Source organism: Dreissena polymorpha, chromosome 1 (genome assembly GCF_020536995.1).
Source record: "Dreissena polymorpha isolate Duluth1 chromosome 1, UMN_Dpol_1.0, whole genome shotgun sequence".
Lineage (NCBI taxonomy): Eukaryota > Metazoa > Mollusca > Bivalvia > Myida > Dreissenidae > Dreissena > Dreissena polymorpha.
In genome coordinates, this window is record NC_068355.1 from 196,686,970 (window position 1) to 196,714,602 (window position 27,633).

Sequence of the window (27,633 nt, forward strand, 5' to 3'; positions counted from 1 at the left end):
TCTTAAGAGCGCCCCACAGTTCGGATCGAACCCGTGACCTCCTGGTCGCTAGGCGGACACCATATCCATAACCTGCGACTACAACAACAAACAGGAAACAGTTGCAGTGACATGTTTTATTTGTTTATTCATCAGTCAATTACACCATATAGAATTACATGTATACAAATACAAATATAACATAGTGTAAACCACACTTTTCATGTACATATACATTTCAAATGAATTTTACATTTCTAAACACACTTATATTTATAGAACTATTCTTACAAAGAATGTGAATATTTGAAACCATTTGAATATTTAAAACATCTGTTCAATATGCAAAAGGCAAATACAGTTAATTAAACAAGACATCTAGAAGGCCAAAAGCCCAAGTGGACATAATAGGCGTACAGTGTTTAAACAAGTAACAGGATAAGCTTGAGTAATGAGGTGATACTTAAACAAATTGCATAGAACAAGTGGTGGATTCAAAGATTTTCCATTTGGGTTCATAGATTTTCTATTTAGGTTCATATATTTTCTATTTCGGTTCATAGATTTTCTAGTTGGGTTTGTAGATTTTCTAGTTTGGTTAATAGATTTTCTAGGTGGGTTCACATATTTTCTAGTTTGGTTTGTAGATTTTCTAGTTTGGTTCATAGATTTTCTATGTGGGTTCATAAATTTTCTAGTTGGGTTCATAGATTTTCTAGTTGGGTTCATAGATTTTCTCGGTGGATTTAAAGATTTTCAAGTTGGGAATTATAGATTTTCTAGTTTGGTTCATAGATTTTCTAGTTGGTTCATGTTTTCTAGTTGGTTTCATATATTTTTTAGTTTGGTTCGTAGGTTTTCTAGGTGGATTCAAAGAGTTTCTACTAGGTGGGTTTATAGATTTTCTAGGAAAACTGATATGTAGTCTGTACAAACAGACCAGAAAGAATAGGGTGGCCAACCATTCCAAAAGTTCCAGCCTTGTGAGGTTTAATAGAAAAGTGTAAATGAAAATTAAATTTGAAGTTCTAATAAATAAAGAAAATACAGCAATTTATGTAAGGTGCATCATAAATTTGTTGTATTATATATGTTGCTGTAAGCATGTTATACAATAAAACCCAAATCAATTTTGTTTTCTGATCAGGTCAAGGTTCATCATTCCACAATTTACAATAAATCAACACTCAAAATACAGATGAACTGCTTTATTGGAAAACAGGGCTTAATGCATGTGCGTAAAGTGTGACATAGATAAGCCTGTGATATTTACACAGGCTAATCAATGACAACACTTTCCGCCTAAAATTGATTTTTCTTTAAAGAGACTTAAATTAAACAAAAAATGCCATAAAGGCTTAAAGTGTCTTTCCTGATAAGCCTGTGTGAACTGTATAGGCTTATCTGGGATGACACTGTGATAAGCCTGTGTGAACTGTATAGGCTTATCTGGGATGACACTGATCCCATTAAGCTCCATTTTTCTTGAGCAAGGCTAATTTCTCAACTATACACAGGCATACTTATAACAGCAATCAATCAATCAGAAATGAAATTATTCTCAATAATTAACTTAACAGCTAATAAATCCAAATCAAAACGAAAACAGCACTGTGCATAAATAATGTAATATCACTGAAGAGACGCGTTGAGCCATATCACTAACCAGCCATAACAGACCAGCCATAATAGACCATCCAGAGTAACAGAAACTGTTAAATCATTTATCTATGTCTGCATGAAAATTCATGTTTTTTTTTTCAAAAAATGATTTTTTCGTGCACACATTTATTTACGGATTTCTGTTTTGTAAAAATAGAAGATTATGGGCCAGTAATTTTCAGGTTAGTCTGTGTTCAATGAATTTTTCAACCATTTATAAACATAAATTGATAAATTTCATACTACAATATTGAAAATTATCGCTAAATCACTGTATATTCACTTTAAAAAAAAGATAGTTATCGTTTTTAAATCACGGATATTTCCTTGTAAACCACAAAACGTATTCAGTAAATCTGGACTTCATCTGTTACCCGGAATAGTCTGCACTTCTCATATTGAGGGTTGAGTGCAAAACTATGCTATCTTATACCACCGTCACACCGGACCAGCGTCCTTATTGCGACCCAAGTCGCAGTGCGGGCGCCATAGACGCCGGAAAAACGCAGTAAGGACGCAAAAAAGTGCTCAGGACGCGAGCCCACGACGACCACTTTGAACATGTTCAAAGTGGTCGCTGAAGTCCTGCGTTTTTTCCGGCATTCTGTTAAGGACGCAATAGTCGAATAAGGGACGTGGTAGGGTCGCTGTAAGATCGCCATGGAAGTCGTGTGGTCGCCGCTCAAACCCAAAGAAAATGATAATTGACTGCAAGATGACCGTACGGCGACCTTATTGCGACTTTAGTACGTCCTTTGTATGTCTATTGTGTCCTCAGAACGACTATGTTGTCCTTACTGCGACTTCATTGCCTCCTTACGGCGTCTATTGCGACCCGGTCTACTATGATTCCCAATGCGACCCCAGTGCGTCTTTAGGGATGTATTAAGGACGGCGTGAGGACGCACAGAACGCCATAAACCAGGATGCTGGTGTGACGGGAAGGCGAAAAACAGCATTTTTACAGAAAAAGTAATTGGCGTCCTTACTACGACAATCAGTAATTTCAGAAACACAGTCTTAGGTCGCCTTAAGGACGTCAGTCCGGTGTGACGGGGCTATTACATAGAAATGTGCAGCAAATTCAGCAGTTTCGCATTTAACCCTCAACATATACAACAGGAACAAAATATTAACATTAATAACAATGAGATATCTAACTGTGTATAAATTAGATGAACTTGCAAATATATACATTGATATTTATACACTGTACATGGTTTTAAATCTAAACATGCGGGCTTAAAGGCCCTAGGTTGCTCACCTGATGCATGTAGGAAAAAGCTATCATTTGCATACTTTGCGATTTTTGTGTTATAATTATCGTTTTTATCTAGTTTTTTACTCTGTATGGCACAGATTTGATATTGTCTGAGACAATATTAAACAAAATTTCAATTTTCACAATTATTACCCCATTGGTGCTAAAATCAATCGATCTTATTCCAAAAGATGCAATCAAAAACGTATATCACGCAGCTTCTAAGAAAATCCCATTCGCCCAAATGCAAGCGAGCGAACTCGGGGATTCGGCAGTGAGATTTCGACAAAATCCCTTCACTTCAATAAATGCACCACAAACTCTCGTCTGTCAACGTTGCTGCCAATGAAATACATGTTACAGACACACTTAGGAAACAGTTGATAACCACTAAAGGAATGGGCGCGATCGCAAAATGGCTATTCATCCAGAAGAGAAAGAGAACTCTTTACAAATAGGCACTACTTTCTACAATCACCACGTGAAGCAAATATCTTTGTGTGTTTTCACCATAAATCAGCCAATCATGATGTGACATTGCAATTGAGTAGCGTATGATACCTTTTTGGACAAATGAAGCGAATTACCATTATACAAAACAAGCATCCCCTAGGGACCACTGATAACACAGTCCCTTAAAGCTACAAATGAGCACTTTGTATTAAAGGGATCTTTTCACGCTTTGGTAAATTGACAAAATTGAAAAAAGTTGTTTCAGATCCGCAAATTTTCGTTTTAGTTTTGATATTTGTGAGGAAACAGTAATACTGAACATTTACCATGCTCTAATATAGCCATTATATTCATCTTTTGACGATTTTAAAACCTAAAAATTATAAAGCGTTGCAACGCGAAACGATTGAATAATTTGGAGAGTTCTGTTTTTGTCGTTAAATTTTGTGAAACTACAAAGTTTGCTTATATAAGGTATAAAATACGTTAAGAATGTGTACTCGGCGGAATAGCTCAGTAGGCTAAAGCGTTTTTACTTCAGGACTCTGGCAGGACTTCAGGGGTCACTGGTTCGAAACCTGCTCCGGGCAATGTTCTTTTCCTTTTTTAAATTTTATTCTTGATTTTTTACTGATGCTTTTACGATCCAATGTTTACATTTATCAATATAAAGCATTTAATGAATAAGTTAAAAAATGCCAAAATCTGTGAAAAGGCCCCTTTAAGGTGAGCTTAAACAAGAGGGCCATGATGGCCCTGTATCGCTCCACTGTTTTTTTATGCGTAAAAAAAACGTGCAATGCGCATGGGTTGAAATGTACTCAAGCATGTGACTTTCTCTGTCTATCCCTCGTCCCACTGGACGCTTAAAGTTGGAAGGGTGAGCATTTTAATATATGGAAAAAGTTACTACCGTGTAAACTAAACAGACTAAAAAGCCCGGGAATTGTTCCTTTGAAGCACAGTCCCATTGCTTATAACGTAGGTACATTTATCTCTCCAGAAGATATTGTCGTTCTTTCTATTTCACATATTTTTAGATGCTGAAGATCAAATATACGCATTTGATTTGAAACAGATCACAAGACCCGTAGGAATCAAAATTCCTTAACCCTTTACCAAACAACACATTTTGGACTTTCCCAATTTGAAAAAGGTTGCAGACGACAATTCAATTGTAATGGAATATTAAGGAAATAATCAGGTAGGGTAGAAATAATTGTGATAAAAGGAGAAATTGCTCATCTTGAGCAATTTCTCATTTTATCATAATTATTTATAAAGTCGTCAGCTATAAACCCGTAAAATCCTGTTGGTGTTTGGTAAAGGGTTAATAATCTCTGGTTCCTTCTTAGAGCCTTTCACACATTTATAACAAATACAATAGTAGCATCTTTCTTTGTAAAGAATCATCTCAAACAAGGGCTGTTTGAAAAACATTCATGCCCCCCCCCCCATATAGGCTGTCAGTTGTAGTGGCGGCCATTGAGTGAATACGTTTTTTGGCACTGTGACCTTGACCTTTGACCTAGTGACCTGAAAATCAATAGGGGTCCATCTGTGAGTCATGATTAATGTACCTATAAAGTTTCATGATCCTAGGCGTAAGCTTTCTTTAGTTATCATCCGGAAACCATTTTACTGTGTGAAGTCACTGTGACCTTGACCTTTGACCTAGTGACCTGAAAGTCAATAGGGGTCATCTGCGAGTCATGATAAATGTACCTATGAAGTTTCATGATCCTAGGCGTAAGCGTTCTTGAGTTATAATCTGGAAACCATTTTTCTAAGTTGAGTCACCGTGACCTTTGACCTAGTGACCTGAAAATCAATAGGGGTAATCTGCGAGTCATGATCCATGTACCTATGAAGTTTCATGATCCTAGGAATAAGCGTTCTTGAGTTATCATCCAGAAAACATTTTACTATTTCGGGTCACAGTGACCTTGACCTTTCACCGGAGAATCAATAGGGGTCATCTGCGAATCATGATCAATGCACCTATGAAGTTTCATGAGGCCTAACAAAAAAATATGTTTGTTTCCACTGACATGGCCTAAAAAATTAGGGTAGGTAGGTAGGCAAATAATATTATTTAAAAAAATTTTTTTTTTTTAGAAAATGTCGTACATGGTGCATCTTCTTCTCATTTTTGTGTGTACAACTGTATGTACAATAAATTTGATGATGTTTGTAATGCTATATGGCTTTATTTAAATGCTTTTATGAAATAAAAACTTGCTGTTCATTAATTTTGCATTTGTTGCTTTCCTTATTTCTGAGTTTAATGGTGACTGCTGGCAACGGCTTTAATAGTCCATTTTATGACCAATAAAAGGCATTACTAAAGTCGCAGTAAGCTTGACCCTCAGTGTCTATAGGGATTCAGTTTTGTTATACTTTCTGTTCCTTTGGGATCATGGAGTATATACTATATTATTTATAATTTATAATATATTAAATAGCCCAAAAGCCGTGCAAGGGGGACGCGAGTGGTGTTGCATGTAACATTATCACCATGAACAGACCCAATCAAACTGGGTGTGCTATTATATTTCTTGGATGCAGTTTATGCTTCCAAAAGACCACATTTTCAGATTATATTATGTACTGGTGTCGTGGGGTCTATCTACAAGGGCTAGCGCTGTCCCAAAATTTCTTTGAGCCAACCAGGTTTTTGTTTTTCGATGCGCGAAAACTGGTTTAGAAATCATTATATATACATTTACTATCAACTTGTTTATATTTCTTTTAATGACAAGAAGGGCATATCACATATCATAATGTAACATACATTTTTCAATATGGAAATAATTAGTATGGTACTTGTCAAAGTACAAACATAAGTTATTTTATCGATGTACATTAAATAGGGGTGTCGATTGTTCCAAATTTGAAATCCTGAAAACTAGGCCGGGGATCTTGGAACTGCAGCCACATAAACCCAACAGGAAGAAAGGGCAGATCCCCCACCCCATCCAGAGCCCTTACTAATTGCTCTTTTTTATAGTCTTTCCAATTGTATTTTCAGGTGAATACAATTTAAAATATTTTAACCACACCGTCCGTATCACCTCATGTGCATTCGTCGTTCTATTTCTTCTATAAAGAACTTCGAAAATAAATTATAATCGACGAAAACTAATGTATCCGAAATCGACAGTCCGAAAAATTGTACGCGTTTTCCACATTAAATAAAATGTGCATATCGTTTGACTGCAGACATTGCAAAACCTAGCAAATATACAATTTGGTTGACAAAATTGCTTTACAATAGCATTTTTTGTGGGTAAAAAACAACTGTATTATCACCTTTTAATTTCAAACGATAGTCGGCAGAAAGGTGTAACATCGTCGAAATAGAACTAATTATTTAATTATCATCCTTTAATTCAGATCAATAGTCAGGAGAAAGGTGTTGGGTAATCAGCTTAGAAATAAATTATTTATTGGTACGCTTCTTTTGATTTGTTTATCTTTAAATACGACGTTTGCCATCGGCCGCTATATTGTTGGCAGACGACAAGATCAACTGACTGAGTATTCCAAGTGTACAGTGTCTGTGCATGAATGACCCAATATTATGTGTTAGCAAACTCAATGCTGATTGGCCAGCTACCACGTGCGCTTCAATAACAATACAAATAATATGCGGATAACGTAGACAAGTTTATTCAGCGTCGCTGAAAAATACGCGGTCCGATTTTTTTCGAATTTTGGGCTCAAAAAAGATAAGGACCAGCGGCAAAAAATTAGGAAGGGTCGGGAAACCGGAAACAAACAATTATTTTTGTTACGCCTGATCCTAGGCATAAAACGTTCTTGAGTTATCATCTGGAAACCATTTTACTATTTCCGGTCACCGTGACCTTGACCTTTGACCTAGTGACCTGAAAATCAATAGGGGTCATCTGCGAGTCATGCTCAATGTACCTATGAAGTTTCATGATCATAGGCATAAGCGTTCTTGAGTTATCATCCCGAAAACATTTTACTATTTCGGGTCACCGTGACCTTGACCTTAGACCTAGTGACCTCAAAATCAACAGGGGTCATCTGCGAGTCATGATCAATGTACCTTTGAAGTGTCATGATCCTAGGCCTAAGCGTTCTTGAGTTATCATCCAGAAACCATCTGGTGGACGGACATACGGACGACGGACGGACCGACGTGCAAAACAATAAACACTCTTCTTCGAAGAGGAGCATAAATATAATTAACAACCCACACATCCCTTAGACCAACAGGCCTGAGAATTATATGATAATCTAAAGATTCTTTCTTATATTTATAAATGTATTTAATTAAGTAAAACATTTGACTTCTAAGATCAATTCATAACTTATATTAAAAAAAAAAAAAGATCAGAAATTTATATGGATCGTTGAGCAATTGACAATCATATCTCCACAATTCATGAGTCACAATTCACAAATGGAACAATGAATCATTAGTTATTAAAAAGCAGCATACTGGTCATGTACGTAATTCCGGCCACTTTTGGGACTATTTAAGAAAAATCTTTAGTGTTAGGCAACTGGTTGAAACTAAACTTCACATATATAATCCTGGGTTCAAAACTCACCTAGCATGAAAATTTTAATAGAATTAGATCGGTGAATGTTACTTAATGAACAGAAAATGATGACATGTAAACTATGCATTTTCGTAGGTTAAATGTACCTAAAAAATTGGCCACTTTTCAGTTTGATCTGCAGATAAAATTACAAAGCAATATCTTTTGACAAATGTCCTCAATTTCAGAGTATTAATCAATGTTTATACTATTAAAATTTTTGACTTGAAATTTAAAATAAATGAGAAATTATTATACCAGTTACTCCCCCTACCTATTTTAATAAATATAAACAATGGGAAACTGCTTATTCATTAAAAAATATTTGTTTTTAATGCGTTTAATAACTTTTTTCAAACATAGCTAAAAAAGTAAACATATTTTGTTTGAAAAGTTGACTTCAGTGTTGATTATTAGTAAACGCTTATATATAATATTAAAACATGTAATCTAGTAATATTCTTATAAAGGGAGGTAATTCATATATTAAAAATTTATATTTAGGTTCTGATTTGTATGTTTTGAATATAAGTTTTTGTACAATTAATTGGTAAAACTTTAATTAAAGTTTATTAGATTGAATAAAAATAATTTTATCAAATATATTTGTTTCTTATATGAATATAATTGTTGCAACTCATGATGACATCACTTTCCCCATGAGCCAAATATGTCCTGCTATATTTGTGACATTATAACACAAAAGTTTACAGTGATATGGTTCCTACATTTGCAAAATATTGAGAGTGGGGTTGGTTTTCATGTTGATTTTTCTAAATAAAAACAAAATATGTGCGTTAAGATCATGAAAATGATTTTACACAGGTGGCCGATTTTTTACGTACAGGCCGGAATTACGTACATGACCAGTATACGATAGTTAAGAACATTGCACTTCATTAATTCCAACACCTTCTCTTGGATACAAAGTTTGAGTTTACAATGCAGTATCATATATTGACTTTTCTGGAAATAATTATGTTCATGGAACTTGTGTTTTAAAATCAATAAGATATTATTAAACTGGTTTAAACACTACAAAAAAGACATTAAATAAACATGTCATCCGAATTTTTTTTATCCGGATATATGGTCACTTTCGACATATTTAAATAAATCCCGATTTTTTTCAGTTTATAAGAAAAACATTCAGAACACATGTTCTTACTTCAATTCCTTTGTAAGCAGTCACCATCTGATCTAAAATGAAACTAAATGACAGGGTTTTATCTCATGTTTACAAGATGTTGTTGTTGTTGGTGGTCACAGCCACACGGCCGCAGTAATCTCCCCTGGTAAACGTCATATGTTCAGTTTTGTGACCTCCCGGGACAGGGTAAAATTTGAGCCCTGGGGAATAATTTGAACAAATTTGGTTGAGAACTATTAGATATCACAACATACCAAATTTAGTAGCCCTAGGCTCTAAAATTAAGAACAAGAAGACTTTTTAAGTTTGCACAAAATAGGCCTTATATAAGCAAATTTTCAATTTTTTTACCCCCAGGGGAAAAGTCAAATTTGACCCCAGGGGCATAATTTGAACAAATTTGAAAGAGGATCACCACAGGAACATTCTTGAGAAATTTCATCAGAATTGGACCAGTAGTTTAGGAGAAGATGTTTAAAGAAAAAGTTAACGCACGCACACACGGACGCACGCACGCACACACGACGGACACAGGACCATGACATAAGCCCTGCTGGCCTTTGGCCAGTGGAGCTAAAAAAAATTCCTAACCATTCCTCCTAAATTGCACATATAATTAAAATACAAAGCAGTAACACAATCACTATACATTGCAAACAATGAGACTGAAAAAGAAATTTGAGATGGCCGTGACGTAGTAAATACAGTGTCCGCCTAGCTCCTAAGGCTTCTTTGAAATGCTTTCGAGTCTGTTTCCTGGGACAAGAACCAGTACTTTGTGTCTATGGGGGAGATCGACAGAACGCTCCAACAGTGGGGATCAAACCCGTGACCTTCTGATCGCAAGGCAGATATCATATTCATTACACCATGATGACCTAAAAAACTTAAGCTTTGTTTTCAGACAAGCTAAACATTTTTGTTTAAACAACATCAATTGCTTGCATATGTTTTCAGACGAGCTAATTTTTTTGTTTAAACAACATCGATTGCTTGCATAAGTCAAAACCAGGCATTCTGGTAATACATTACGATATTTTACGTACATGCATTTAACCACCTTTTCCTAGAGTTAGTCTCAAATGTAAGTTTTTACACTGAAGTTTGTTTGATATTATAACAACTAAGAACCTGACCAAAGTTCAAACAAACTTAATCTTGAAATTATTTCAACATTCAAACAAACTTTATTTTGAAATTATTTGAACGTTCAAACAAACTTAATTTTGAAATTATTTAAGAGTTCAAACAAACTCAATTTTGAAATTATTTTACAGTTCAAAAAAACTCAATTTTTAAATTATATTAAGCCAATTCAATTAATTGCACATACATACTATTACTGATATAAAAACAAAAGTTGAATTGCATCCTAAATACTGGCTTACATTTTAAATAATTAACCCTGTGAACATGAAAATGCCCACATTTTTTATACAAACACCAAACTTAACATCTACATTTAATGCATTTTTGCCTGATTGTAAAACTATCTCTATAAATGACATTTACATTTATCTCTATAAATGACATTTACATCTATCTCTATAAATGACATTTACATCTATCTCTATAAATGACATTTACAAACATCTCTATAAGTCATAATTACATCTATCTCAATAAATGACATTTACATCTATGTCTTTACATGACATTTACATCTATCTCAATAAATGACATTTACATCTATGTCTTTACATGACATTTACATCTTTCTCTATAAATGACATTTACATATATGTCTTTACATGAAATTTATATTTATCTCTATAAATGATATTCACATGTATCTCTATAATAAATAACATTTACATTTATCTCTATAAATGACATTTACATCTATCTATATACCGTAGGTTTCCACGTATAGCGCACTCCCGTGTATAGCGCGAAGGCTGTTTTTTAAATGCATAAATGGAGAAAAAAATATTAAAAGACAATAAAACCACCAAATCGGACCGAAAATGGCCGCCATTTTACTATTGCACAATCCAATAATCCGGGGCATTGGAAAGCTTAATTAAGCATTCAAAATAGGAAGCGTCATTATGATAAGGAGCATGGGTTGCATAGCACTATACTTTTCTGACAATTTTGTAATTTTCTAGCCAAAGTTTAACAGTCCACGTGCATTTCGTGAAAAAACGTGAGAAAATAAGAATTAGTGTACATCGTGTGATTTTTCCTCGGGGAAAGCATGGGCATTACCGGTAAATTTGAATGTCGCATGGGAGACAGGGGTACAGTTGTTGAGGTACACGTACTAGTCCACTGTTGAACGTTCAATATTTATACACACAAAATGCAATTGCATATCTTCACGTTCTCAAGTGTCAATTAGTGTCTCAAATGTCAATTAGCGTCTTAACAAGCCGTGGCACAAATTGCTCAATAACATCTGCCAATTACAAAGTGCAAGATGACCCCCTTTCACACCTACCGTTACCCGCAAAAAAGACCTGGTTCGCACCTAACCTTGCCCGCTCTCCGGAATGTCGACAACAATCCCCACAAACAAAGAAATGTCCGCAAGTTTATTTAAACAAATTTATTTTTGAACAAAGCTTCTTCTACCACATTCATATCTACCAGTAGTGACTTCTTGTTGTTTCGACAATGGCCCCTCAGTCTGAAAAAAACATGGCAGCCATTTTGATTATTTACGATTACACGACATATTTTTTACCAATTTAGCAGCCAGGATAGCGTTGTATCAATGTATAGCGCGCACCAGCTTTTTAATTTGAATTTTGGAGGTAAAACACTGCGCGCTATACGTGGAAACCTACGGTAATACATTAATAACATGTACCTCTATATCTATAAATGACATAAATATCTTTCTTTATAATGTTGGTAACAATTTCAGAAAATGATCCTTTATCTTAGTGAAATAAAGGAAACCTGAAAACTAAATGGTTGACTTGTAGTATAACACCAAACGCAAAAAACATCCACCCATACGTATGGCGAAAGAATTTAGAGCAATATATGACAACATTCCAACTGAACAAACCATTATGAATTATTCAATATACAAATGATAAAATAACAATAATAAATATATACATGACAAAATAATAATCAAGACATTTGCATTGTGTACTACATAAATTAGGTGCTCAATTTACGTGAACATGTTTACTCATCTGTAATGTCAATCAAATAACAATAAAAGCAACCTGAAAATAGCTACAGGGTTTTTTCTAACCATTTCGGGAAAAGGAGTCTGGTCAAATTGGGATTTTTTAAATCGATAAAATGGCAAATCTGCGAATTTTTTAACGACAAAATGGACCATATTGGATCATATTAATTTTTTTATCAATAAATATTGACCAAATCATATAAATTATAGTTATATAAATCTTAATGTTTATGAAATAAAATTGAGATATAACAATTATTAGACACTTGTTTCTAAAAAATAATTATTTTTTCTATATATTTTTTTTAATTCAGAAAAAATATATTACACTTTCGGTAGGGGATCCGGTCTGTTTGCTATGGGATTGGGTACGTTTTAGGCCTTTTTTAAAAAGCAGAAAAAACCCTGCGGCAATAACAATCAATACAGTAACGCAGTATTTGCTAATTACATGAAATGCATTGAGAATAAATGCCATTATTAATGTAAGTGAAATGTGAATGCACATACACCCTCATGTGACTTGTCAAATGTTAATTTTACCCTGCCCCTGTTGAGGGTTACCCTGTTTATTTTAAGATCCTTAATTAATATATTATATAATTTTTATATTTTTTTTGCTAAAAAAATTCCGAGATCCCGAATGGCATTTTTTCCCAAAATGGCCAGGAAAAGGCATGAAGTCATTTGACAAGATCACCAGGAGTTATCTATTCACACAAAATCCTACACAAAAAAACAATGTGCAACAATAATGAACAAAAGACTGATGGATTTGTATTTGAAGCAATTCAACAAACAACCACTATACATGTATGTTCCCAAGCTTTCAGGAGCTATAATAGTATAAGCTGCGCTAGGGAAAAACTGGGCTTAACACATGTGCATAAAGTATTGTCCCACATTAGCATGTGCAGTCTGCAGTTGTTAAGGACTAAAGGTGACTTCCTTTAAACGAAAATGACAAATTCTATTTAAGCGGAGTCATGTACCTGATGCAGAAATCTAGGAAGTAGTCTCCAAAATTCATTGCCTTTTTTCGAAAGGAAATCTCATATTTTCTAAAAGAAATTCCATATTTTCTAAAAGAAATTCTACATTTTTGAAAATAAATCCCATGCATTTTGGCTAGTTAACGCGTTTCGGCTAGTTAACAAGAACTTAATTTCAATCATTTTTGAAATACATTCTTATTTTGAACATGCCGATGAAAAAGACCAAAATGCAAAATAACAAAACAAAATCACATTTGAAATATTTCCTTTAACACAACTTATCACTACAAAGATTGGTGAACAGTGCCTCAGATCTTAAAAATGTATTCCAATAACAGTTAATCCAAAATGCAAAAGTCTTCCATAAAAACATTCCACGCTGTCGTACAAAATCTTCCACTTAATCTCCCGATACTACACTGTCATTATGTTATGTTTTGCTTTCTCCCAATAAATCTCATGACTTAATTTCCTCCCATCGACAGACTCGTTTCTAAACAACGTTCATCACAAGCACGGATTTCCCAGACTTTCATAAACACCATCATTTTTCCGATTTATCCGAACACATTATCAGGGCTCAAAATTTTCTTTAGCCAAATTTACAGTAGAACACATAATTTCTTCACGTTAATCAGTTTTACAGAGTTTTATGAAGAAAAAGTGTTTAGCCAAATGGAAATTTATTCTGCCAAATTTTCTCTTAATTTGTAGCCATTTGCTTATTTGGCAAATGGCAGAGAAGGCCCTGATTAGAAATCGTTCACTTTTCCTGATGATGAATCAGAAGACTTCTGGATGTTTTTCTCCTACAGTGTTACAGGACTTTGGGTATTCTAAGGTTTTCTGGATGGTCAGAAAATGTTGGGACATTGAGACCAGTTCCGCGTCCAGTAGCTTCCAGTGACCAACCAGTCTTCTTTGCCAGTGACTGGGTTTATTGCCTGCTTGAACCATCTGAAATGTCGTAAATTGATCAGTAGTAATTAATTAAATATACCACATAGACACATAACTTGTGTTTATTTTTTTTCTAAATAAAAACAAATTTCAATAGAAAATATACAATGAAAACAAGAGCTGTCACCATAGGATGACTTATGCCCCCTATAAACGCTTGATAAAAGTTATGAGCTTTTTTCGAAACCTAAACGCAGATTTCGAAACCTAAACACGGACCCTAAGTTCAAAGTCAAGGTCACAGTGGTCAAAATTTGTGTGCGTATGGAAAGGCCTTGTTTATATACACATGCATACCAAATATGAAGTTTATTTCTCAAGGGACATAGAAGTAATGAGCATTTTTCGAAACCTAAAAGAAGATATCGAAACATAAACACGGACCCTAAGTTCAAGGTCAAGGTCACAGGGGTCAAAATTTGTGTGCGTATGGAAATGCCTTGTCCATATACACATGCGTACCAAATATGAAGGTTAGATCTCTAGGGACATAGAAGTTATGACCATTTTTCGAAACATAAACGCAAAGTGTGACGGAAAGATGGACAGACGGACGGACAGTCCGATAACTATAATTACGCCCTCCCTTACTGGAGGCATAAACAAGAGCTGTCAGATGACAGCGCGCTCGACTATTCGAGTGCTTGACAGTATTACGTAAGCCATCATGTAGAGGCGGGGGGGGGGGGGGGGGGGGGGTAGAATGTGGGTGTGTGGTCATTTAATAGATGATCTTTAAAAAATAATGACAAAAAAAAATTGTGGGGGGGGGGGGGGATTCTGGGGTGGGGCATGGGGGATGGTTTGGGTGGAGTGCATTGTGGTACGACAGGTAAGTGTTGTTTAGTCAAAGTATGAATCAAATGTGATCATAAATAAAGAAGTTATAGCAATTTAAGCAAAATGTTCAATTATCTAAGTATAAAAGGGGTCATAATTCTGTCAAAATGCTTGATACAGTTGTCTGCTCTTATTAATAGATTGGGGTCATGTTGGTAAAGAAGTATGCAAAATATAAAAGCAATATGTCAAAGGACATAGGAAATATTTGGGGTAGTACGCAAACTTTAACATTCACATGCTAACGGGAACGGACACGGGAACACTAACGCCGACGCCGGTATGAGTAGGATAGCTCCACTATATATATATTTCATATATTATAGTCAAGCTTAAAATCATAATTTTTTATATACATGTATATTTTTAGAAGCTATATACTTAAAAAAAAGAGAAGATTTTTATCCTCCAACTTTTTTTTACATAAAGGGTCTGTAGTGCATTGCAGAGTTGTTGCTTGTTTTGTTGCTTGTTTTTTGGTCAATTTTAAGGTAACATTTGACCCTGTATAAATTAGGACCAAAAGTCTATTTGTTGCAAAAGTCTGCCTTCAATTAACAGTTGAAAGTTTCTTCTTGTTTTCTTTATTTTGAAATGTCAGTTCATCGAGTTGAACACTAAGCAAATATCATGAGTAAAAACACTTTCATTGTAAATTGTGTAGATTTTAAAGCAACATATTTTTTTCTAAATTTACTTATTTTTAGTCTTGCCCAATCTAGCGGACGTTTATGGCCCATTCCAAAAAAGGGTGGATTGTCAACAGCAACAGTAATTTAAGGTTTACAATAATGTTACGTTAGAAAAAGTGAACAAACTGACAACCAAAAATAGCCTCTTCATTCACGTACATGTACAGATATATGCTGGGAAAATAGTAATTTAGATGTCCTAAAATAGTTTCCATACTTCCCAATATTAGTTTTGTGCTTGCAAAACTGGACTACCGTTGCATTATTAGTCTCGTCCCAGATCAGTCTGTGCAGTCTACACTTTTTGCACTTGCGTTAAGCCCAATTGTCCCAGAACGCTTCAGTTATAAAAAAAACTTCCAAACACAAGGGCTACAAATTACAAACTCACAATTTTCAAATTTTATTGCGAGCCTTTTCCATGCATACTCAATTTGAATCCGTTTCATGGGTAGAACCAGTACTTGATGTGTTTGGTGGAGTCATAGGTAGAACCAGTACTTGATGTGCTTGGTGGAGTCATAGGTAGAACCAGTACTTGATGTGTTTGGTGGAGTCATAGGTAGAACCAGTACTTGATGTGTTTGGTGGAGTCATAGGTAGAACCAGTACTTGATGTGTTTTGTGGAGTCATAGGTAGAACCAGTACTTGATGTGTTTGGTGGAGTCATAGGTAGAACCAGTACTTGATGTGTTTGGTGGAGTCATAGGTAGAACCAGTACTTGATGTGTTTGGTGGAGTCATAGGTAGAACCAGTACTTGATGTGTTTGGTGGAGTCATAGGTAGAACCAGTACTTGATGTGTTTGGTGGAGATCATAGGTAGAACCAGTACTTGATGTGTTTGGTGGAGATCTCAAGAACTCCCACCGTGGGAATCGAACCCTTGTCCTACAGGACGCTAGTCATCATATTCACATCACACCACAGATTCAAGAACTTTTCAATAAGACCTAGGTGTTCGATGAAATTAACCTAAAAACAAAATGCTTAAAGCCCCATTAAAACTAAAAATCAACGAATATTTTAGTGTCTCATAAAATTAAAAACAAGCATTTTGTGTTTTGTTGAATCTATGTAACCAGATCACATTGAGCTTTGAAATTTTGGCCATTGCTATAAGGAACACTAATTTTCCATGTGTTAACTTTATTTGTCAAAATATTATAGGAAATATTTGTTGATTTTGAGTGTTTATGTGGCTTTAAACAGACTGGAACCATATTTGAACTTGATCCAAATATCATTAAAACAAATGTTCTGACAAGGTTTCATGAAGATTGGAACAAAATTATGACTTCTAGAGAGCTAAGAAGGTTTTACTACAGCCATAAAAGGAAAACTGCCACACCCCTGGCGGCCATGATTTTTAAGTGTCATTTGAACTCAGCCATGCTATCATTTTAACAAATGTTCTGACCAAGTTTTAAGATGATTGGACAAGTATTACAAGAAAAATACTCACATCGGATTCCACTCTGAGTTGTTCTTCTTACGTTCTCGCCTCACAGCCCGCTGTTTCTCTTCAAGTCGATTCTTCTCCTCCCCCGCCAAATCTGAACGGAAACGTAACGGAGAAAGGTGAGTACCAAAGGTAGAAAAATAGAATCTGTCTTGGAAAACAGGGCTAAATGAATGTGCGTAAACTGTTGTTCCAGATTAGCCTTCAGTTTTGATGGGCTTCTTTTTTAAAACAGTGCAGATATAGTCCCATGCAAAATCTAAACGGAAATGTAACGGAGAAAAGTGAGTAATAGTGTTTATTTCATATTAAGAATCACTCTGTATCTCACCTTTATTTGCTAAAAAAAATATTAGCCGCTTAGTGGGATTAATTTGTTTACAGCATCTGCTAAGAAAACTCGTAGCAAGTAAATCGATTAAGCCAAAATTAATAAAAAATAAATGCCAATCCCTTTTTTATAGCTGAAAAGTGAAAGGCATTTACAAAATAAATAAAAGTTATAAAGGGTATAAAACGTTGAAAAAAACCCAATCTTTGCAAGTTATAACAGGTATAAAAATGAAAAAAAATCATGCAAGGACGGAGAAAAAAACGGAATAAAATAGCCTCAATCTGGGAAAAACGGGGCTTAAAGGGGCCTTTTAGGGATTCCAAGTATAATGATTTCTTTATTGAGAATATTTCTTACAGAAATTCCTTAAAGGGGCTTTTTAGGGATTCCAAGTATAATGATTTCTTTATTGAGAATATTTCTTACAGAAATTCCTTAAAGGGGCCTTTCAGGGATTCCAAGTATAATGATTTCTTTATTGAGAATATTTCTTACAGAAATTCCTTAAAGGGGCCTTTTAGGGATGCCACGTATAATGATTTCTTTATTGAGAATATTTCTTACAGAAATTCCTTAAAGGGGCCTTTTAGGGATGCCAAGTATAATGATTTCTTTATTGAGAATATTTCTTACAGAAATACCTTAAAGGGGCCTTTTAGAGATTCCAAGTATAATGATTTCTTTATTGAGAATATTTCTTACAGAAATTACTTAAAGGGGCCTTTTAGGGATGCCAAGTATAATGATTTCTTTATTGAGAATATTTCTTACAGAAATTCCTTAAAGGGGCCTGTTAGGGATGCCAAGTATAATGATTTCTTTATTGAGAATATTTCTTACAGAAATTCCTTAAAGGGGCCTTTTAGGGATGCCAAGTATAATGATTTCTTTATTGAGAATATTTCTTACAGAAATTCCTTAAATGGGCCTTTTAGGGATGCCAAGTATAATGATTTCTTTATTGAGAATATTTCTTAAAGAAATTCCTTAAAGGGGCTTTTTAGGGATTCCAAGTATAATGATTTCTTTATTGAGAATATTTCTTACAGAAATTCCTTAAAGGGGCCTTTAAAGGATGCCAAGTATAATGATTTCTTTATTGAGAATATTTCTTACAGAAATTCCTTAAAGGGGCCTTTAAGGGATGCCAAGTATAATGATTTCTTTATTGAGAATATTTCTTACAGAAATTCCTTAAAGGGGCCTTTTAGGGATTCCAAGTATAATGATTTCTTTATTGAGAATATTTCTTACAGAAATTCCTTAAAGGGGCCTTTTAGAGATGCCAAGTATAATGATTTCTTTATTGAGAATATTTCTTACAGAAATTCCTTAAAGGGGCCTTTTAGGGATGCCAAGTATAATGATTTCTTTATTGAGAATATTTCTTACAGAAATTCCTTAAAGGGGCCTTTTAGGGATTCCAAGTATAATGATTTCTTTATTGAGAATATTTCTTACAGAAATTCCTTAAAGGGGCCTTTTAGGGATGCCAAGTATAATGATTTCTTTATTGAGAATATTTCTTACAGAAATTCCTTAAAGGGGCCTTTTAGGGATTCCAAGTATAATGATTTCTTTATTGAGAATATTTCTTACAGAAATTCCTTAAAGGGGCCTTTTAGGGATGCCACGTATAATGATTTCTTTATTGAGAATATTTCTTACAGAAATTCCTTAAAGGGGCCTTTTAGGGATGCCAAGTATAATGATTTCTTTATTGAGAATATTTCTTACAGAAATTCCTTAAAGGGGCCTTTTAGAGATTTCCAAGTATAATGATTTCTTTATTTAGAATATTTCTTACAGAAATTCCTTAAAGGGGCCTTTTAGGGATGCCAAGTATAATGATTTCTTTATTGAGAATATTTCTTACAGAAATTCCTTAAAGGGGCCTTTTAGGGATGCCAAGTTTAATGATTTCTTTATTGAGAATATTTCTTACAGAAATTCCTTAAAGGGGCCTTTTAGGGATGCCAAGTATAATGATTTCTTTATTGAGAATATTTCTTACAGAAATTCCTTAAAGGGGCCTTTTAGGGATGCCAAGTATAATGATTTCTTTATTGAGAATATTTCTTACAGAAATTCCTTAAAGGGGCCTTTTAGGGATTCCAAGTATAATGATTTCTTTATTGAGAATATTTCTTACAGAAATTCCTTAAAGGGGCCTTTAAAGGATGCAAAGTATAATGATTTCTTTATTGAGAATATTTCTTACAGAAATTCCTTAAAGGGGCCTTTAAGGGATGCCAAGTATAATGATTTCTTTATTGAGAATATTTCTTACAGAAATTCCTTAAAGGGGCCTTTTAGGGATTCCAAGTATAATGATTTCTTTATTGAGAATATTTCTTACAGAAATTCCTTAAAGGGGCCTTTTAGAGATGCCAAGTATAATGATTTCTTTATTGAGAATATTTCTTACAGAAATTCCTTAAAGGGGCCTTTTAGGGATGCCAAGTATAATGATTTCTTTATTGAGAATATTTCTTACAGAAATTCCTTAAAGGGGCCTTTTAGGGATTCCAAGTATAATGATTTCTTTATTGAGAATATTTCTTACAGAAATTCCTTAAAGGGGCCTTTTAGGGATGCCAAGTATAATGATTTCTTTATTGAGAATATTTCTTACAGAAATTCCTTAAAGGGGCCATTTAGGGATTCCAAGTATAATGATTTCTTTATTGAGAACATTTCTTACAGAAATTCCTTAAAGGGGCCTTTTAGGGATGCCACGTATAATGATTTCTTTATTGAGAATATTTCTTACAGAAATTTCTTAAAGGGGCCTTTTAGGGATGCCAAGTATAATGATTTCTTTATTGAGAATATTTCTTACAGAAATTCCTTAAAGGGGCCTTTTAGAGATTTCCAAGTATAATGATTTCTTTATTTAGAATATTTCTTACAGAAATTCCTTAAAGGGGCCTTTTAGGGATGCCAAGTATAATGATTTCTTTATTGAGAATATTTCTTACAGAAATTCCTTAAAGGGGCCTTTTAGGAATGCCAAGTTTAATGATTTCTTTATTGAGAATATTTCTTACAGAAATTCCTTAAAGGGGCCTTTTAGGGATGCCAAGTATAATGATTTCTTTATTGAGAATATTTCTTACAGAAATTCCTTAAAGGGGCCTTTTAGGGATTCCAAGTATAATGATTTCTTTATTGAGAATATTTCTTACAGAAATTCCTTAAAGGGGCCTTTTAGGGATTCCAAGTATAATGATTTCTTTATTGAGAATATTTCTTACAGAAATTCCTTAAAGGGGCCTTTTAGGGATTCCAAGTATAATGATTTCTTTATTGAGAATATTTCTTACAGAAATTTCTTAAAGGGGCCTTTTAGGGATGCCAAGTATAATGATTTCTTTATTGAGAATATTTCTTACAGAAATTCCTTAAAGGGGCCTTTTAGGGATGCCAAGTATAATGATTTCTTTATTGAGAATATTTCTTACAGAAATTCCTTAAAGGGGACTTTTATGGATGCCAAGTATAATGATTTCTTTATTGTGAATATTTCTTACAGAAATTCCTTAAAGGGGCTTTTTAGGGATGCCAAGTATAATGATTTCTTTATTGAGAATATTTCTTACAGAAATTCCTTAAAGGGGCCTTTTAGGGATGCCAAGTATAATGATTTCTTTATTGAGAATATTTCTTACAGAAATTCCTAAAAGGGGCCTTTTAGGGATGCCAAGTATAATGATTTCTTTATTGAGAATATTTCTTACAGAAATTCCTTAAAGGGGCCTTTTAGGGATGCCAAGTATAATGATTTCTTTATTGAGAATATTTCTTACAGAAATTCCTTAAAGGGGCCTTTTAGGGATGCCAAGTATAATGATTTCTTTATTGAGAATATTTCTTACAGAAATTCCTTAAAGGGGCCTTTTAGGGATGCCAAGTATAATGATTTCTTTATTGGGAATATTTCTTACAGAAATTCCTTAAAGGGGCCTTTTAGGGATGCCAAGTATAATGATTTCTTTATTGAGAATATTTCTTACAGAAATTCCTTAAAGGGGCCTTTTCACAGATTTTGGCATTTTTTAACTTATTCATTAAATACTTTATATAGATAAATGTAAACATTGGATCGTAAAAGCTCCAGTAAAAAATCAAGAATAAAATTAAAAAAAGGAAAAGAACATTGCCCGGACCAGGTTTCGAACCAGTGACCCCTGGAGTCCTGCCAGAGTCCTGAAGTAAAAACGCTTTGGCCTACTGAGCTATTCCGCCGTGTACACATATTTGACGTATTTTATACCTTATATAAGCAATCTTCGTAGTTTCACAAAATTTAACGACAAAAACAGAACTCTCCAAATTATTCAATCGTTTCGCGTTGCAACGCTTAAAAATTTTTAGGTTTTAAAATCGTCAAAAGATGCATATAATGGCTATATTAGACCATGGTAAATGTTCAGTATTACTGTTTCCTCACAAATATCATAACTAAAACGAAAATTTGTGAATCTGAAACAACTTTTTTCAATTTTGTCAATTTACCAAAGCGTGAAAAGATCCCTTTAATGCATGTGGGTAGAGTTGACCCAGTTTAACCATCAGTTTTGATTGTCTTTTTTGAAACAAAGGTGTTCAGTGCAAATATAATTTTACTAATGTGTCGTGTTTTTTTTAGGATAAAAAGAGTCGAATTGAATTTTACAAACATTTAAATTCAAATGTGAATCATAAAATAATTCACTTTATCAAAATTGATGGTAAAATGATGCAAAATTTGCCAATTGCATATGCATGTCTGCCTACCTATATTTCCCTCCTCCAGTATGCGAACATCCGGCCTTAGGCGTGAGTCAGTGGGTGCCAGTGTGTCAAGCATTCCTGGACGCAGTTCGTTCAGGCATAGGGAGAACGACGTAAAACTGAAGTACTGCAAGAAATGTACAATAAATAAGCACATTCGTTGAATTGATATCCCCCGCAAATTTCACAATTTTGTGACAGACATACCGAAGGACGGAAGGAATGACGAATGGACAGACGACGCCATCAATAAACCTCAGCCTATGGCGGGGAAAATAATAAATACTAGTATCACTTATATACTTGTTTAAAGACATCACTGGTCAACTGATGCTAATAACATACATGGAATGCCTTTATGTGAGGCGACAAATCCATTATGTGAAAATAAACAAATGAAATGATATAGTTTTGTTATTTATAAGGCATCAGCATAAATACTTTAGATCATTTATAATAATTGTTCACCATTAAATGTGTCATATGATCACTTTTTTCCTATGATTGCAGGTCGTGTGTGCACGTGTGCATTCAGATCTGCAGTAACAATTCGTGATGAACAAGTAACAACACATAGGTAATGCGAAAAAAAAAATTCCCAATTGCTGTCCCAAAAAAATCCCAATTGAAGGTTTCCCAACACACAAAAAAACAAAAGATATGTTTGTCAGAAACACAATGCTCTCTACTGCGCCACTTTGATTTATTTAACAAAAATATATTGGTGGGCAGGTCAGATAACTATGTCCATTTAAAGCTTATTACTTCTCTTGACTTTGTTTTTTCGACCCTACACCTTAAAGGATGATGTTCACCTTGAAATTTTACCACTCAAAATGTGCAGCTCCATGAGATACACATGCATGCCAAATATCAAGGTGCTATCTTCAACAGGGCTTCTGAAATATTTTATGAGTCTACTTGTCCACGGACAAGTTGGACCCACCAATTCACTTGTCCGTACCAAAGAAGTACTTGTCCGTACTTTTAATTTAAATAAAGGAAAACATCATAACTAATTAAGCAAATAATACAAACATACACTTTTGTTAAGTTCTATTTTTGATTATACATACATTGTAAATAACTAGAAAATACAAGCAAGATGTGCAAACAATAAGAACACGTTTAAGTCACACATGATACCATCTCGGATATTTAATAATCTCAACATGACGAGAAAAATTCACTTGAAATAAAATAATCTCCACTAATATAAGTATATAATTATCCGCTTATAAAGGAAACTCCTTACAAAGTTTACATTTACACACATCGGTAATGTTTTCAATCCAAGGAAATTCAATTAGCCAAGACTCAACAAATTCTCGTTTCCGCTTGGCTTCGTATGCTTTATCATATTCATACTTGGCTTTTCTCTTCTTTTCCGAAGCCGAACTGATTTTATCATTGGTCTGATTAGCGTCATGGCTTGACATAAAAGTGGTTTTATAAAAAAAAACACAAATGCAGGTCGGTAAAACATGATTGCGGCCATTTGCAATTTAAGAAAAATGTTATCTCATGCGTGATTGGCTGTTGCTGTACACGTGCGCTGGTTTCTCTACTATAAATGTTACCTTATGCATGATTGGCTTTTGCTATATACGCGTGGACTTGTTTACAACATTAAATAATTATTATCGGAAAATATCCTACCTCCAGTTAAAAAAGTGTGCTAGTTCATTTTTTATTTTCGGAAAATATTGAAGTTTCGTTCTCGAAACAAAATTTACCACGGAAATTTTACTTGTCCCCGGACAAGCCAGCTTTCAAAAGCTGCTTGCCCGGAAGGGGAAATTGACAACTCGGACAACTCGGACAGCATATTTCAGAACCCCTGTTCAATATTTAAAAAGTTATGGCAAATATTAAGGTTTTAGCACGACGCCTACAGCGGACAACGAGCTGGCTATGACAATAGCTAGGATTTGCTCCCAAAACAGCCTCGCTAAAAAAAATTGCTTGCTGTACCTTGTCACTGTTAGGTGGTCGGGGTGTGGCACTCCACAGGGTCACCTGACCGGGGATGTTGAGGTTGAACGCTGACAGGTGGTGGGTGGGAATGTTGTCCTCTACGTCCGAGGAATTGCTGCCATTCTCCTAAAACCCAGATCAGACACGTGTTCATACATTTAGTTTTGTTTAAACCTATTTATTTGAGCTGGATTGCATTGACAGTACTACTACTTCTGTGAAACGCTATCGCGTCTGTCTCCTGGGACTAGAACCAGTACTTGGTGTCTATGGGGAAGATCTTAAGAAAGCTCCCACAGTGGAGATTGAACCCTTGACTTGACTGACCTACAGGTTGCTAGGCAGACACCATATCCACTTCCCCATGGCGACCTAAGTTCATACATTTGAGCCCTGCTCTGGGAAAACTAAAACAAAACAATCTTTTCATTTATCATCACAACCTGGGTTATACCATATTCTGCTGTTGAGAGTTCATTGTTGCAAATGATGTCTTTAAAACTTGATTTGAACATGAAAGGTCTAAAATATAAACAAAAAAAGACCTGCGTATGTGAAACACAATGCCCTAACCACCCCCCCCCCCAACACTGCGCTTTGAAGCTGCACTGTCAAAAGCCCATAACTTTGCCAAAAATCAATGGACCTGAACATAACTGACACTCCATCTGTAATTCATGAATTCACATCCCAAAAATCAGCTCCATATCTTTAAATGTTGATTTAAAAAAATCTCCAGCAAAAGGAGCTGCCTAATGGACAGTCATTAGCGCACCGACGAGGCATGTTTTGGTGAGGGGTGTGGTATGTTCTTCATGTACTCTTCAAAAGCATCGATATCCACTGCAAACATGTCATACACCCAGCTGCCATAGAGAGCCTTGACCTTCTTCTTGCTGCAACAAGATAGAACAGTGTTATGTTTCATTTAAATTTGGGTCAAAAAGTTTATATTTTTCCCAAATGGGACCTCAAAATTTCGAATTGAAGGTTTCCAAAATAGATTTTTTTTTTTAAGTCTAAAAATGTCAATTGTCTCCAAATCCAGATCTATAAGTAGAACATAGAAAATATAATATTGAAAACACTTTAAGTATTTGTAAGCATGAAATCAACACCATTTATTTCACAATTTAAGGCAAAAGTACACAAAATTTCCCAATCCTAAGGGACCCGGCCCCATTCGAAAATATAGGGGTCTCTGTGGCACAATGGACATGGTGTCAGCCTAGCAATCGGGATGTCACTGTTTCAATCCCCACTGTGGGAGCGTTCAAAATTCCCCCATAGACACCAAGTACTAGTTCTAGTCCCAGGAAACAGACTCAAGGGTGTTTCAAATAAGCCTTATTGCTTGCTATGCAATAGAGCTAAAATAAATGGGTTTAAACTAAGATAGAAAAAAAGAAATTAAGTTGTACAGCCTCGTGTTGGGAAAACTGGGCTTAATGCATGTGCGCATATTAAACTTCACATTTTTGTATGCCATAGTCACTCCTAACCATTAAGATTGATATTTTCTTGAACAATAAATGCTTTGAATGTAATTTAGCCTCGCTCTGAGAAAACAGGACTGAATACATCTGTGTAAAGTGTTGTCCCAGGTTTACCAATGCAGTCCGCCTAAGCTTATCAGGGACGACACTGTTTGCTACGACTGGATTTTTGTTTTTCAGAAGAGAGTTCTTTTAAACAAAAATTCCATGAAAGCATTAAGTGTCTTCCCTGATTAGCCTGTGTGCACTGCACAGGCTGTTCTGGGACGACACTTTACCAAAATGCATTTAGTCCATTTACACTGCAACTCAAATATAAGCCACAAACGGTTAACCTGGCAGTAGTTTCTGTATCAAACTCCACATTTTATTAATTTTAATAGCAAGTTGTTTTTGACAATGGAAAGATGTTATCGTCATTTTTTAAAACATTTGCATTTGGTGAAAATGGGGCATGGCAGCGGAAGCCTGTCTAAGCCTTGTTTGCAGCATAAGGACCCAGGACTCTTCACCATGTGACAGAATTACTCGTCATACCATTCTCCAAGACGGCATAAAAAAACAGCAAGGTCTCACTTTTGATCGTAGATGAATCCTTCCACTTTGTGCAAGTCCTTTCCAAACCAACCTCCCTGCTTGAAGTTTAACACTGCCTTGTGTTTGGTCTTGTGGTTCACAATCTCTATAACTCCCGTCTAAAAAAACACACACAATAAACTTAACATATTTTACATGCAGTTTTATGACCCAAAATTTCAATTTTAATCACTGGTGTGTTTTGTAAGGTCCTATTTGAGAAAAATACATACACGTACTTGTTACCATTGGGAATGGGGCCGAAAACACCGGACCCACATTTGAACGAAAACAAATGCCAACTCCTAAATCAGATATCAGACATAACAAATTCACCAAATTTAAAATCATACAAAAAAGCCAGATTTTATTAAATTTTATGTGTCCAGTATTGTTGCTATGATTGGCACTTGCCTTCAATTAACAGCTGCTACATGTAACAACGACAATTCTATGGAAAATGTTTTTTGAATTTCATTTTTGTCATTTTCATTTTTCCTACAGTGTTTCTTACACCATTTTGGGGAAGGGGTTCGGTCCCTATGGAATGGGAAAAATCATTGTATTTTGACTTAAATTTGGAAATAAGTGTTGCTGTTGTTTTGCTAACAAATGCTTTAAAATTGAGAATGCAAGTGTTTTCAGTATTATATTTACTAAGGGAGGGAGCATGTGGGAGTGTTTTTTAGATCTCCCCCAAAGATACTAAGTTTTTATTAGTCCCAGGAATCCGACTCACGAGTGTTGAAATAAGCCTAAGGCTATCTATGCAATAAAGCTAAAATAAATAATCTCAAACCAAAATAAATAATCTCAAACAAAAAAATAAATAATCTCAAACCAAAAAATAAATAATCTCAAACCAAAAAATAAATAATCTCAAACCAAATCAAGACCTCTTACGTGTTCAATCCAAATCTTGCCCACGATCACGTTGTGTACCTGACAGTTCACGTTCTGCCAGGTGTAGGACTCCCCGCGTCTGAAAATCAACAACAACAATGTGAGAAATAACCAGAAATAATTTGAACATAATGGGGTTCAATGCATGTGCGTAGAGTTGTTTCTGATTAATCTGTGCAGTCCCACGGACAAATCAATATTGAACAACGGCTGTTTGTAAAACATGCATGCCCCCCTATATGGGCTATAAGTTGTAGTAGCAGCCATTGTGTGAATACGTTTTTTGTCACTGTGAATGGTGGTGGTGGTGGTGGTGGTGGGGGTGGTAGCAGAAGAAATAGTAGTAGAAGTAGTAGTAGTAGTAGTAGTAGTAGTAGTAGTAGTAGTAG

At 34.8% G+C, this 27,633-nt stretch overlaps 1 protein-coding gene across 2 annotated transcripts in view; it reads right to left on the reverse strand.

Moving 5' to 3' along the window:
• Positions 1 to 101: 101 nt before the first annotated feature.
• LOC127864477 (oxysterol-binding protein-related protein 1-like) overlaps positions 102 to 27,633 on the reverse strand; it is a 103,611-nt gene continuing 76,079 nt past the window's right edge. For both annotated transcript variants that reach the window (XM_052404100.1, XM_052404099.1), the window contains exons 22-28: positions 27,245 to 27,323; positions 26,342 to 26,460; positions 25,045 to 25,165; positions 24,267 to 24,395; positions 22,296 to 22,419; positions 17,186 to 17,276; positions 102 to 14,185 (exon numbers count right to left, since the gene is read on the reverse strand). In XM_052404100.1, coding sequence (XP_052260060.1) covers positions 14,083 to 14,185; positions 17,186 to 17,276; positions 22,296 to 22,419; positions 24,267 to 24,395; positions 25,045 to 25,165; positions 26,342 to 26,460; positions 27,245 to 27,323 — 766 coding nt within the window. In that variant the 3' untranslated portion in view covers positions 102 to 14,082. The remainder of the gene's footprint in view (positions 14,186 to 17,185; positions 17,277 to 22,295; positions 22,420 to 24,266; positions 24,396 to 25,044; positions 25,166 to 26,341; positions 26,461 to 27,244; positions 27,324 to 27,633) is intronic.